The 15,745-nt window shown below is 40.5% G+C and overlaps 1 protein-coding gene across 1 annotated transcript in view; it reads right to left on the bottom strand.

Moving 5' to 3' along the window:
- Positions 1-355: 355 nt before the first annotated feature.
- LOC126251713 (integrin beta-PS-like) overlaps positions 356-15,745 on the bottom strand; it is a 178,151-nt gene continuing 162,761 nt past the window's right edge. The window contains exons 13-14 of the mRNA XM_049952307.1: positions 9,422-9,561; positions 356-1,474 (exon numbers count right to left, since the gene is read on the bottom strand). Coding sequence (XP_049808264.1) covers positions 1,400-1,474; positions 9,422-9,561 — 215 coding nt within the window. The 3' untranslated portion in view covers positions 356-1,399. The remainder of the gene's footprint in view (positions 1,475-9,421; positions 9,562-15,745) is intronic.

Below are 15,745 nucleotides of genomic sequence, written 5' to 3'. Positions count from 1 at the left end.
GCAGAGAAAGGACCATGTGTAACTCACTGAAGTGCCTGTGAAGGTAAGTGCATAAAGTTATGCATGCAGGAGCAGGGAATAGCATGGGAGCCATAGAAGATGTAGGATAATGAGAGATAAAACAGAGTAAATTATCATTCATGTACGTATAAATATAACTGAAGTGGGGACGGATAAAAATAAAAAGTTAGTGAAGTTGATGATGGAGAGAAAGAGGCGGAAAATGGCTGTATCCCATATATTTTTGTACAAAAAGATTTTATTTCCATAAATACTATCAATTTATATTAGGTTTACAGATGAATATTCATAATAATTAACACTCCTGCAGTTTAGGTGCAAGAAAAAGGGCAAAGTGTAGTTTTAAAAGCTGAATCAGGAGATTTGAGATGCTTATACAACATTTAGTAAGATGATCTTGTTTTTACTGAAGTCCACTGGCTGAATATATTTTTCCAAAGAAAATATTGTCCATTATAGGCTATTAAATTTTTCCTTTTATTTGCTATTGGCCAATTTCAACTGTAGAGTCATCAAGAAATGTACAGAATATGTCTGTGCAACATCTGTTGCAGCATGATGCATAGGGATATCTGTACATTCAATATTCAACTTCAGTATTTTGTTGACACCATCTACTTATGGGGAAATGATTGTCATAAATAAATATGAAAAATCAGAGCTCGCATGGAAAGATTTAAGTGTTTGCTTTTCCCACACACTTTTGGGGAAATGATTGTCATAACAAAATACAAAAAATCAGAGCTTGCACGGAAAGATTTAAGTGTTTGCTATTCCCACACACTGTTTGAGAGTGGAATGGTAGAGAAATAGTGGAAAGTTGCTCAGTGAACCCTCTGTCAGTCACTTACATGTGAATTGCAGAGAAGACATGTAGATGTAGCTGAAAATGTAGATAATGGCTTTACAGTCGAAAATGGCCAATAGCAGATACACAGAAAACTTTATAAAACAAACAATGGATGACATTTTGTTTCGAAAAATTTTGTTATACACAATACAAACCAGTATACATTGTATTTTCTGCAAGCTTATGATAACTGTACATGAAAAGCATACATCACATTTACAGAAAAAATATCGAACATGGCTAAAAGTATGTATCTCAATACTGCCGTGTTGTGTTATCCGCAAACGTACATTACATATTTATTCAATAGATTTTAGTTAAAAGAGGTTTCAAAGCATTTTAAAGTCACAATATGTTTTCCAGGTTCCTGATTAGTGAACTTGAAAGTCCGATTAGTACAACAGATTACTCAGACATTAAACTACTATATTTAATCTTCTCAACAAACACAGACAGACAGACAGACAGACACAGAGAGAGAGAGAGAGAGAGAGAGAGAGAGAGTTATTGTATTACATATAGAGTAAGTTAACTGTCAGCCTGCTTATGGTACAGTGGGTTCCTGTAGGTTGATGTTGCTGGTTTGTAGAGAGGACTCTCCATCTGCAAACAAAAGGTCTTACAGAACAGTGACACCAAACAAGCTATAATTCAGTTAATACTGCCACAATGAAAAATTTTAATTACTCACATTCTTCACTAATTCTATAGAAAAACAGTTAAAAAATAAAAGATACGTAGTAACAATACTGAATATGTTGTTGTTGTTATGGTCTTCAGTCCTGAGACTGGTTTGATGCAGCTCTCGATGCTACTCTATCCTGTGCAAGCTTCTTCATCTTCCAGTACCTACTGCAACCTACATCCTTTTGAATCTGCTTAGTGTATTCATCTCTTGGTCTCCCTCTACGATTTTTACCCTCCACGCTGCCCTCCAATACCAAATTGGTGATCCCTTGATGCCTCAACACATGTCCTACTAACCGATCCCTTCTTCTAGTCAAGTTGTGCCACAAACTTCTCTTCTCCCCAATCCTATTCACTACTTCCTCATTAGTTATGTGATGTACCCATCTAATCTTCAGCATTCTTCTGTAGCACCACATTTCGAAAGCTTCTATTCTCTTCTTGTCCAAACTACACTCCTGGAAATTGAAATAAGAACACCGTGAATTCATTGTCCCAGGAAGGGGAAACTTTATTGACACATTCCTGGGGTCAGATACATCACATGATCACACTGACAGAACCACAGGCACATAGACACAGGCAACAGAGCATGCACAATGTCGGCACTAGTACAGTGTACATCCACCTTTCGCAGCAATGCAGGCTGCTATTCTCCCATGGAGACGATCGTAGAGATGCTGGATGTAGTCCTGTGGAACGGCTTGCCATGCCATTTCCACCTGGCGCCTCAGTTGGACCAGCGTTCGTGCTGGACGTGCAGACCGCGTGAGACGACGCTTCATCCAGTCCCAAACATGCTCAATGGGGGACAGATCCGGAGATCTTGCTGGCCAGGGTAGTTGACTTACACCTTCTAGAGCACGTTGGGTGGCACGGGATACATGCGGACGTGCATTGTCCTGTTGGAACAGCAAGTTCCCTTGCCGGTCTAGGAATGGTAGAACGATGGGTTCGATGACGGTTTGGATGTACCGTGCACTATTCAGTGTCCCCTCGACGATCACCAGTGGTGTACGGCCAGTGTAGGAGATCGCTCCCCACACCATGATGCCGGGTGTTGGCCCTGTGTGCCTCGGTCGTATGCAGTCCTGATTGTGGCGCTCACCTGCACGGCGCCAAACACGCATACGACCATCATTGGCACCAAGGCAGAAGCGACTCTCATCGCTGAAGACGACACGTCTCCATTCGTCCCTCCATTCACGCCTGTCGCAACACCACTGGAGGCGGGCTGCACGATGTTGGGGCGTGAGCGGAAGACGGCCTAACGGTGTGCGGGACTGTAGCCCAGCTTCATGGAGACGGTTGCGAATGGTCCTCACCGATACCCCAGGAGCAACAGTGTCCCTAATTTGCTGGGAAGTGGCGGTGCGGTCCCCTACGGCACTGCGTAGGATCCTACGGTCTTGGCGTGCATCCGTGCGTCGCTGCGGTCCGGTCCCAGGTCGACGGGCACGTGCACCTTCCGCCGACCACTGGCGACAACATCGATGTACTGTGGAGACCTCACGCCCCACGTGTTGAGCAATTCGGCGGTACGTCCACCCGGCCTCCCGCATGCCCACTATACGCCCTCGCTCAAAGTCCGTCAACTGCACATACGGTTCACGTCCACGCTGTCACGGCATGCTACCAGTGTTAAAGACTGCGATGGAGCTCCGTATGCCACGGCAAACTGGCTGACACTGACGGCGGCGGTGCACAAATGCTGCACAGCTAGCGCCATTCGACGGCCAACACCGCGGTTCCTGGTGTGTCCGCTGTGCCGTGCGTGTGATAATTGCTTTTACAGCCCTCTCGCAGTGTCCGGAGCAAGTATGGTGGGTCTGACACACCAGTGTCAATGTGTTCTTTTTTCCATTTCCAGGAGTGTATTTATCGTCCATGTTTCACTTCAATACATGGCTACACTCCATACAAATACTTTCAGAAACGACTTCCTGACACTTAAATCTATATTCGATGTTAACAAATTTCTCTTCTTCAGAAACGCTTTCCTTGCCATTGCCAGTCTACATTTTATATCCTCTCCACTTTGACCATCATCAGTTATTTTTCTCCCCAAATAGCAAAACTCCTTTACTACTTTAAGTGTCTCATTTCCTAATCTAATTCCCTCAGCATCACCCGACTTAATTCGACTACATTCCATTATCCTCGTTTTGCTTTTGTTGATGTTCATCTTATATCCCCCTTTCAAGACACTATCCATTCTGTTCAACTGCTCTTCCAAGTCCTTTGCTGTCTCTGACAGAATTACAACATCGGGGAAAGGCTACAACCCTGTCTCACTCACTTCCCAGCCACTGCTTCCCTTTCATGTCCCTCTACTCTTATAACTGCCATCTGGTTTCTGTACAAATTGTAAATAGCCTTTTGCTCCCTGTATTTTATCCCTGCCACCTTCAGAATTTGAAAGAGAGTATTCCAGTCAACATTGTCAAATGCTTTCTCTAAGTCTACAAATGCTAGAAACATAGGTTTGCCTTTTCTTAATCTAGCTTCTAAGATAAGCCGTAGGGTCAGTATTGCCTCACGTGTTCCAACATTTCTACGGAATCCAAACTGATCTTCCCCGAGGTTGGCTTCTACCAGTTTTTCCATTCGTCTGTAAAGAATTCGCGTCAGTATTTTGCAGCCGTGACTTATTAAACTGATTGTTTGGTAATTTTCACATCTGTCGACACCTGCTTTCTTTGGGATTGGAATTATTATATTCTTCTTGAAGTCTGAGGGAATTTCACCTGTCTCGTACATCTTGCTCACCAGATGGTAGAGTTTTGTCAGGACTGGCTCTCCCAAGGCCGTCAGTAGTTCTAATGGAATGTTGTCTACTCCCAGGGCCTTGTTTTGACTCAGGTCTTTCAGTGCTCTGTCAAACTCTTCACGCAGTATCGTATCTCCCATTTCATCTTCATCTACCTCCTCTTCCATTTCCATAATATTGTCCTCAAGTACATCACCCTTGTATAGACCCTCTATATACTCCTTCCACCTTTCTGCTTTCCCTTCTTTGCATAGAACTGTTTTTCCATCTGAGCTCTTGATATTCATACAAGTGGTTCTCTTTTCTCCAAAGGTCTCTTTAATTTTCCTGTAGGCAGTATCTATCTTACCCCTAGTGAGATAAGCCTCTACATCCTTACATTTGTCCTCTAGCCATCCCTGCTTAGCCATTTTGCACTTCCTGTCGATCTTATTTTTGAGACGTTTGTATTCCTTTTTGCCTGCTTCATTTAGTGCATTTTTTATATTTTCTCCTTTCATCAATTAAATTCAATATTTCTTCTGTTACCCAAGGAGTTCTACTAGCCCTTGTCTTCTTACCTACTTGATCCTCTGCTGCCTTCACTATTTCATCCCTCAGAGCTACCCATTCTTCTTCTACTGTATTTCTTTCTCCCATTCCTGTCAATTGTTCCCTTATGCTCTCCCTAAAACTCTGTATAACCTGTGGTTTAGTCAGTTTATCCAGGTCCCATCTCCTTAAATTCCCACCTTTTCGCAGTTTCTTCAGTTTTAATCGATGTTAATAACCAGTTGATTGTGGTCAGAGTCCACATCAGCCCCTGGAAATGTCTTACAATTTAAAACCTGGCTCCTAAATCTCTGTCTTACCATTACATAATCTATCTGAAACCTGTCAGTATCTCCAGGGTTCTTCCATGTATACAGCCTTCTTTTATGATTCTTGAACCAAGTGTTAGCTATGATTAAGTTGTGCTCTGTGCAAAATTCTACCAGGCGGCTCCCTCTTTCACTTCTTAGCCCCAATCCATATTCATCTACTACATTTCCTTCTCTCCCTTTTCCTACTACCGAATTCCAGTCACCCATGACTATTAAATTTTCGTCTCCCTTCACTATCTGAATTATTTATTTGATTTCATCATACATTTCTTCAATTTCTTCATCATCTGCGGAGCTAGTTGGCATATAAACTTGTACTACTGTAGTAGGCGTGGGCTTTGTGTCTATCTTGGCCACAATAATGCGTTCACTAAGCTGTTTGTAGTAGCTTACCGCAATCCTATTTTTTTTTTATTCATTATTAAACCAACTCCTGCATTACCCCTATTTGCTTTTGTATTTATAATCCTGTATTCGCCTGACCAAAAGTCTTGTTCCTCCTGCCACCAAACTTCACTAATTCTCACTATATCTAACTTTAACCTGTCCATATCCCTTTTAAAATTTTCTAACCTACCTGCCCGATTAAGGGATCTGACATTCCACGCTCCGATCCGTAGAATGCCAGTTTTCTTTCTCCTGATAACGACGTCCTCTTGAGTAGTCCCCGCCCGGAGATCCAAAAGGGGGACTATTTTACCTCCGGAATATTTTACCCAAGAGGACGCCATCATCATTTAACCATGCAGTAAATCTGCTTGCCCTCGGGAATAATTACGGCTGTAGTTTCCCCTTGCTTTCAGCCGTTCGCAGTACCAGCACAGCAAGGCTGTTTTGGTTAGTGTTACAAGGCCAGATCAGTCAATCATCCAGACGGTTGCCCCTACAACTACTGAAAAGGCTGCTGCCCCTCTTCAGGAACCACATGTTTGTCTGGCCTCTCAACAGATACGCCTCCGTTGTGGTTGCACCTACGGTACGGCTAACTGTATCGCTGAGGCACACAAGCCTCCCCACCAATGGCAAGGTCCATGGTTCATGGGGGGGGATACTGAATATATTGTACTTATTTTCAGTTTGTAACAGAGGTCATATACTCAGTTGCTGGAAACAATTCTTATTCTGTTATGTCTGGAGGAAATCTTTGAATTCAGAAAGCTTCCTGGTGAAACAGTGAAAACATAATTAAGACTTTTTATAGAAAAACTGTAGAAGGAAAAAAGAGAGAGGGAGGAGGAAGTGCAAGAAGAAGAAGTGTTATCATTAAATTTGACATTACTTGTCCCATGACAAATTATTTATCCTGGTCTTTCAAGCAACCTCAGTTATGGTGAGACACTAGACAAGATTCTCTCTGGTGATGTACTTCTTGACGTGTTCCACATCCCTGAAGTTCCTTCTCTGTGACAAGACATACTATGTGTAATCAGAGAATGAAACCAAGTAATGTTGCACTCTGAACATCCAAGAAATTTGACACAGATTGGGAATTGCTTATTGATAAGATTGTTAACTAATGCAGTTCAGTTGATTTATTGATAAATGATGTAAAGGCTCAGTGTTACAAGTGCAAAGGTTTGGCATTTAATCCCTACTTGGTTCTGTATCTTTTCCTGTTTTTGGACTTGCAATCACCGCTGCCCAGGTACACTTTGTTTCAGATTCAGTGTTAAGTCTTACGTCCTCTCCAGTAACTTGATGATTAAGTTGGTTCCCAGGACAGAGAAGGTAGCCAATATTATGATGCTTAGTAAAGTATTGCTCTATTCACACCAGCCATCAAGGTTATTAATGGCTTTACTTATTGGTAAAGAGCTAGTTAACATTCCAGAATATTTGATTACCACAATACTGGAAGCAGAGCTGCAAAAGTAAGAATGTAAGCTGAAATAAAACAATTCCACTGATACAACATGATGGCAGATACAGATATAAACAGAAATGCCTTGGAACTTCTGCTCATATCTGTATCTGCCACCATAGCGTATCATGTTCCAAGGCAGATTTGTTCTTTACAAGATAACTCTTGCCTTCTACTGCAACTGTAAAAAAAGTACAATGAAGAACAAAATCAAACAAAAATAAATGCTCAAATATAGCTAGCATAGAACTTTGACAAAAGTAATAAATAGAAAAGGCCAATGAAACATCAGACAGAAGCAATCAATTGTTGGATTAAAGAAGAAAATATAATAAGTGAATCTTCTCTATGAAAGGAAATACTGTTCCAGAGAAAATCTCATTCATTCAAATGCTGAAGAAAGGTGGCTAGGACACAACAGATTATAAAAGGGTACCAAAGACAAGCAGTTACAGAGATAAGAGTTGAGTGTCAGAAAACTGATCCTTTGTCAGCTGGCATTATGCAGGTTTGATTGGGTGGGGGGAGGCAATATACTGTGTTGGTGCATAAGTTTATAGTGTCTTTCCATAATTTTAATGAACAGAACAAATATACATAACAGAGACTTTGTCATCAATAGTATATTCTGATCATAGTATGAAGGCTTTCACGACCGGATGACATATCTTCTGGTAAACCAATGGTGGGATAAATTTTTGATTCGGTGACTGTAGAAAGCACGGGGTCCTGAAGCAAAGAGCATGTCATGCCAAGTTTGGAGTGAATTTTTTTTTTTTTTTTCAGAAAGGAAGTTCCTTGAAGACTGTTCGATAGAGAGCAGAAAAGATGAAAATCTGAGGCTGCAGGCCCAGGTGAATAAAGTGGGTGCGGAGTGACTTCCCAACCCAATTCCTGTACAATATTTTTTGTGGGGGTGGGCACTATTGTGGAGTAGCATAAAGTCACACAGTCTTCTTTGTCTTTGTTCTTGGACTGTGTCTGCAAGATAACTCAGATGTTGACAATAAATGTCAGTAGTGATGGTTACACCTTGGGGAAGCAGTTCATAGTACACCATGCACAACATTATCTTTTGTGGATGCACACAGGTCTTCGTAAGGGGGGGGGGGGGTTCCACTTTGTTTTGCCTCAGCCATTTCCTTACATTCCTTATGTTAGCATAAAGACATCATTTTTCATCACCAGCAATGGTACAGGACAGGAATGGTCAGTGTTCTCCATGAGCCAATTGATAACGAGCAAGCAGAGATGCACACGTGATTTTGGCTTCAAGCATGCGGTACCTATACACTCGATTTTTAAACCTTCCCCATTGGATGCAAATGTCACATGATTGTGGGATGATCACAGTTTATCACATTTACCAGTTCTTGATTACACTGATGTGGGTCATTGTGGATTAATGCATTTTAACAATCTTCGTCAAAGACTTTAAGTTCTTCCTGAATGTGCTGAATCGATAATGTCTTTTGCTGTGCTCTGTCCAGTGGCATTATCCTCACACATGGTGCAAATGTTTCTGGCTGACTCCACTGCTGTCACTCCTACATTGAACTTAAACAAAAGAGTATGTCAGAATTGGTTCGATTTCTCCACTTGGCACACCATTTTCTAGCATCCACAGCTCCAGTCACTGTCTTCAAATGACAATATGTAAACTCAAATAGCAACAGTGAAATACAAATAGAAAATGATGATCAATAAATAAATCTATACCAACCAGAATACCACCAACATGCAAAACAAAAATGTTACAAACTTAAGCACCAACTTAATAATAAGTGGTTAAGTAAATTTCTTTTCTATGTAGAATAGGGTAATATGTTCTTTTCTTTTCATGGAAAGGGCATCAGTATTGGATGAAAATAGGTAAACAATTTAGAGGCCACAGATACCAGGATGCAAGATAAAAAGCAAATAAATCAAAAGTAAAAGTATATAAAACAAATTTCCAAGAAAATATGAATGTATGAATTCATCTCTCTGAAGTAAAATGAAATATAAAGGTTATTTACTGACATAAAAAGAAGTACAGTTTCAGGCTTGCAGACTGAACATTTGCTTTTCCACAACAGTTTGTCATTATTCTAGAATTATAAATGAAAGATGTTAATGCAAGAGGAAATTTAAGAGAAGAAAAACCAACTGGAGAAAGTTCAGTCCCTTCTGTTTATCCTCCTCTATTTCTAGCTGTAGAAGAAAGAGATAATGTTTCTGAAAACTTGAAATTCAGCCACCTTCCATATATGTCAATGGAATTGTAGTACCATCAGTAAGTAGTCTTATTTTACTTTTCCACGAATGCTTAGGGATACATATTTCTAATACATTAGAAAATTGAAATATAAAACTCATAAATAGCTTACTGCATTCATTCTGGCTCTTTTTGCTTCTTCTTCGAATTTTGCATACTGCACTTGATCATAATAGTTGGTCAGCAACTTCCATATTATGAGACATATGATTCCCAGCAGGAGAGCTGCTCCGAGAAAAATTCCAGATATCACTGCAAAATTAAAAATAATCCTGTCACAGTCTTAATGAAATAACCATTTCAAATTGTATGCTTACATGTGGCACGTAGGTAAATGTTAAAAAATCTATTAACTGATACAATATCAAATGTATAATACACTATTTAAAAAACAGCTCTAATTTCATTTTTTTGAGCCGTCAATATAACATACATTCTTACATTACATTCCTGTGCTAAAATAAAGTACAGTATTATGGAATTTTTAGCTATAAAGTGCAACAATCTAAATCAGAAAAGTGTTCATTACTCACAACCCAGTGAGAAACTTTCCTTGGTGAATTCTGAGAGCTGCATCTCAACTGTAACTATTATTTTTGGTTACTGAGATGGTTGTGTGTAGTGGAATTTTTAATGGTAACAGCGGGTAGAAGAGAAAGGGTGGAAACGTCGCCTACTCCCCTTGTATAACATCAGTTGGGGTAACGAGCTTAGCGTCCCAGCTGATGGATTGATCACCTTCTGCTGTGTAACTTGTCCTCATTCTATGAGGCACTGGGGAGAGAAGCAGGCTTCACATCAAAATGATTCATTCAACAAGGCCATGATTCCTTTTCTCTTCCAACTTTATCCAGCTGTGGTAACTTGTCTTTAACAACAGTTGTATTGGTGGTATAAACTCCATTGTTTCTTCATCACCTCATTTTCCAATCACATTCCCAATGAGTGGAAGTCCAACAGCTGTTAAAGTTTAATAAGATAATGGAAAATCCTGGGTGGAATATAAACAATGGGATGAATGTAGACTGTGACTCATCATTTAAAGGAGGTGTCAAGTAGTGGTTAGACACATCTGCATGGATGCAGTTGTATGTCAATGATGGGCAGCAAAAGTACTAGTGAGAAATTGTATAACATGAATAAAACTAAACTAAGAATGGGGGCAATTGAAATGTGGAGTCCAGTAAGTTTTGAAGTGAAGTCCTTTTGTTCCTAGCCAACATAAATGAACTTCACAATGACTAAATTACTGTTCATGTTCAGTGATGACATTAGCATACTAATCAGGGGCTTAAATTCAACCATAGCAGACAGACCATACAGTAACTGTACAGACCTGCAAATGGTTCACAGCCAATGGTTTAAGCCTTTCTTTTACAAAGTGTCACATTAAATAGTTCCAAACAAATAAAAGTAGCCTGCTATTTCAAAAATAAACCACCATTTGCAGAATTCTTTAGGGGACCAGCAGGATAGATAGAGCCAACACATCTGAAACTTTTATGTAAATTGAAGGTGGAAGGTGGAGAAGGGAAAGTACAGAGAAGGAATTATTGATGTCAGCTGCATCAGAACTTTATGCAGCATCAGTTGTGATGTGTGAAATGTGCACCAGACTGGGGCTTGAACCCAGGATTTGTTGCTTACTAGGCCATTCCATTAACCACTGCATTATACGGACACAGTATTTATCGCAACTGTGCAGACTATCTCGCCACGCCTTTCAGCTGACCTATGCACCCACCGAGTGCCACCTCAGTGGGCGTGTACGTCAGCTGGAAGGCATGCCGAGATAGTCCACACAGTTGCGATAAATACTGTGTCCAGATAGTGCAGTGGTTAACGAAACAGCCTAGTAAGCAACAAATCCTGGGTTCCCGACCATGTCCTCCATGTTCGCTGCTTTGAGATTCCCTCTCGACATTGAATGTAATTGTGCATCCGCACTGAAGGTGGTGGATTCATGGCCCATCGAGGTGAATCAGTTATGTGAATGCATGGTGTCTGTTCTCATGGAACACATTATATAAATTGAAGATGGAGGGGGTAGAAAGGAAAGGGAAGGAATAATTGATGTCAGCTGCATCGGGACTTCATGTGGAATTAGTGGCAATGAATGATGATATGTGCCGGCCCTGGACTTGAACCTTTCCTACTAGGCAGTTGTGTAAACCGCTGTGCCATCTGGACACTGTTTATTGCAATTGTGCAGCACCCCTCTCAGCTAACCCACACTCCCACAGAGTACCACCTAGCCACTGTCTCTGTCCTTGTCCTCCATGCTCACTAGTTTGAGATTCTCACAGGAGGTTGACCTGATTGTGCATCTGCGCTGAAGGTGGTTGATTCATGATCAGTTGAGGCAAATCAGTTATGTAAATGTATGGTGCATCTTCTTTCAGTCATGTCCAAAAGAACAGACACTATGCATTCATATAACATCTAAAAATAATGAAGAACCTCACTTGGGTACATTTTACACTCTTAAGTATGTCTCCGTATGTTGTACTGAAGACTGGGGTGTTTTGTTATTTTGCATATTTTGACATCCTGTTGACTTACAGAATTGTCTTATGGGGTGTTGCAGCTAAAGTAATGGAAGTATTCATTCAACAAAATTCAGCAGTAAAAATGTTGTGTACATCTTGCAGAGCTCTCTTTAACAACCCCAGAATTACAACACTTACTTCCCAGAAGATGCTTCTTACTGTAAATGACAGTTAATAATAGAGATAAAATAAAAATCATTTGAACTGTTGTTTACATAACCACTTAAAATACAGAGAAACAATTTTCACATAGACTTTGCTGCCATGCCTAGAGTTCAGATGGATTTCCATGTTCTTGTATTAAGGTCCTCAACAAGCTCTATATGACAAACTAGGAAATTGGTGATCTCTGTAAATTCAAAACAAAATTAACATTTTTCATTATCAGCCACTCATTCTACAAGTTATCTGATTATGTACAAGCTTGTACTGAAAAGTAAAGCCTCCAAATTGTTTCATTCTGTTCTCAGTATTGGTTGATTTATTACGTGTCATAAATATTACCCATCTGATTTCCCATTTTGCTGATGCAACTTGCAACCTTTTGGTGCTAGAGGTCTCCCAATTGTGGCATGTAACACAATTATATCAGTGCATGAAAAACAATGTTTTGTAATCTCTCACAAAAAAGCACAAATTCATGGAGTTAATCCATAGATGGAGCACCCTCTCCTTCAGCATGACAGTGCCAAGCCATACATGTACACTTTGCCATCTTCAACAATCTGATTCCGTGGGCTCATTGCCATCAATCATCCTCCATACAGTTCCAGCCGATTTTCATCTGTGTCCGAAACTTTTAAAGAACACCTCCGAGGACTTCACTTTGATAGTGATGAAGTGATGCAAGCACAGGTGAGGTTATGGCTCCATCAACAAAGTCAAACAATGTGCAGTGATATGTCAACCAACTGGTCTCTTGGTGGAGAAATGTGTCCATCACCAAGGTGACTACATTGACAAATAAATACATGAAATGAAGAACAAATATGTAGAAAGTTAATAAAGTTTGTTTTATTTAAAAAGCTTTAGGAGTTTTTACATAAAAACAATGGCGGCATTATTTTTCAGCACACTCTCATGGATTCAAGAGATTGAAGATTACTTTTAGCTGCAGGATAAGCGTCAGTGTTCATTGCAAACGAGCCTCCGTTGTTATGGTACACACATCAAAAAAAGTTTTGCTTCACCCCGGTTCCCAGAACTCTTGAAGATAGACATTGACTGTGGATATTGCATCACAGACACAATCACTTTGACTGTTTAGAGATGTCACTAAACACGTCCAAAGATGTAAACAACCACGCATGAGAAGTGCCTATTAGATGGAGGGGTTCCAACAGCTGATCAGGTCCAGTCATTCCACCAGGAAGGAGGTACACGGCTAGTGTTGTCTGTAGTTCAGCCATGCCTAGATGATCAAAACCATGATTCAATCACATCCACATTATTACTTTGTGCCAGGAAGGGCTCTCAACAAGGGAAGTGTCCAGGCATCTTGGAGTGAACCAAAGAAATGTTGTTTAGACATGGAGGAGATACAGAGAGACAGGAACTGTTGATGATATGCCTCACTCAGGCCACCCAGGGGCTACTACTGCAGTGAATGACTGCTGCCTACAGATTATGGCTCGGAGGAACCCTGACAGCAATGCCACCATGTTGAATAATGGTTTTGTGCAGCCACAGGATGTCGTGTTACAATTGAAACTGTGCATAATAGGCTACACAATGTGTGTCGCTCCCCACGTCCATGGCGGGGTCCATCTCTGGAACCACGACTTATATGCAGAATGGTACAGATGGGCCCAAAAACATGCCAAATGGACTGCTCAGGATTGGCATCAAGTCCTCTTCACCGATGAGTCACGCATATGCCTTCAACCAGACAATTGTCGGAGACGTGTTTGGAGGCAACCCGGTCAGGCTGAACACCTCAGACACACTGTCCAGAGAATGCACCAAGGTGGAGGTTCCCTGATGTTTTGGGGTGCCATTATGTGGGGCCGATGTATGCTGCTGGTGGTCATGGAAGGCAGCGTAACAGCTGTACGATACGTGAATGCAATCCTCCGACTGATAGTGCAACCATATCAGCAGCATATTGGCAAGGCATTCGTCTTCATGGATGACAATTTGCACCCACATCGTGAACATCTTGTGAATGACTTTCTTCAGGATAATGACATCGCTCGACTAGAGTGGCCAGCATATTCTCCAGACATGAACCCTATCAAATGTGCCTGGGATCGGTTGAAATGGGCTGTTTATGGACGACGTGACCCACCAACAAATCTGAGGGATCTACGCCGACTCACCGTTGAGAAGTGGGACGGTATGGACCAAATATGCCTTGATCAACTTGTAGATAGTATGCCATGATGAATACAGGCATGCATCAATGCAAGAGGACGTGCTACTGGGTGTTAGAGGTACCAGTGTCTACAGCAATCTGGACCACCACCTCTGAAGGTCTCGCTGTGTGATGGTACAACATGTAATGTGTGGTTTTCATGAGTAATAAAAAGGGCAGAAATGATGTTTATGTTGATCTCTATTCCAGTTTTTTGTACAGGTTCTGGAACTCTTGGAACAAAGATGATGCAAAACTTTTTTTGATATGTGTATTAGATAGTTTTTATTTTTGTGATTAGTGCCTATGCGCTTGTATGTATATTAAGCTAGCAATAGGAAGATAAGAAATATGTAATGCATCTACAAAACTAAGAGCATTTTTTCTTTCAAAATAATGGTACTGGTTAATTTTACTTTGTTAAACTTAGTTACAGAACGTATGAACAGACTGTACCAGTTTAACGATAGCTAGTAAGTATTTGATTTTCTTACAGCTCCTGCACTTTTCAATGTAATCTTTGACTTGTTTGACAGCCCTGGATGTTTTTCTTCATGAAGTGATCTACATCATATGATAAATGAATGACTGAACAGATGAAGCAGTACAGAACACAGATGCAGTTACATGTGCAAAAGCACCTAAAGCCTCAAAGTACTGTGCTCTGGTTGTTTTGAATGGTGCAGAGCAAGTCAAGATGTGTGATACAAATTGAAAGATGGGCAGGGAAACTAGAACAGTAAAATAGGGCATGGGAAGAGGACAGGAATACAAAGTAACAGAAAATTCACCCAGGTGGAGACAGGTAGTTTCATGTTGTGGATTCAGAGTGAAGGAGTTGAGCAAGGAGGAATCCATGAGAAAAATGTACCAGTGAGAAAACTAAGAATTTGGGTTTATACCCATAAAGTTAAGTAAAGATGATGGCAGAGAGAAGCATCAAGTTGATGGTCCCACAGGAGGGAGGGTTTGGCACAAGATATTCCCATCACTGTAGCTATAAGAGGTTTCTCTAGCTCCACATTCTTCTCTTGTCCCTCACTTCATTGTCTTTCTTTATATTTTACTGTGAAACTAGTTGAAAAAGACTCACTTTGCTTGGTGTTTATTTTCATTTGTTTCCTGAGAACGTGCTACATCATCACAAAGATTGTGAAAATAAACATTAAAAAAAATCATAAAAATGTTAGTATTTCATGATCAAAAATACTCTTGAATGCTAAAACTACACTTAAATTCTCTAAAGTATTCAACAATACCCTATTCTGAAATAAAATACTTTGTAACTCACTTATTCATTTCTTTACAGAACAGAACGCTTCATATGTCACACTGTATTCTCTACTCTTTCAGCTTTGCACTTGCCGTACACTAATGCTCTGTTCATACACTTGCAATCACTGTCTTTCATAAACTTCACTCATTGGAACTCTGCTTAGTTCATTTCATAATCTTGTTTATTCAGCAATACCTCTGTGTCTGCTTTTGGAGTGTCTCATTAATTCTCACCTCTAATTTAATCTCATTGTTCATC

Source organism: Schistocerca nitens, chromosome 4 (genome assembly GCF_023898315.1).
Source record: "Schistocerca nitens isolate TAMUIC-IGC-003100 chromosome 4, iqSchNite1.1, whole genome shotgun sequence".
In the NCBI taxonomy this organism is placed as follows: domain Eukaryota; kingdom Metazoa; phylum Arthropoda; class Insecta; order Orthoptera; family Acrididae; genus Schistocerca; species Schistocerca nitens.
The sequence above is the reverse complement of the archived record's forward strand: the minus strand, read 5'-3'. Positions and strand labels throughout refer to the sequence as shown.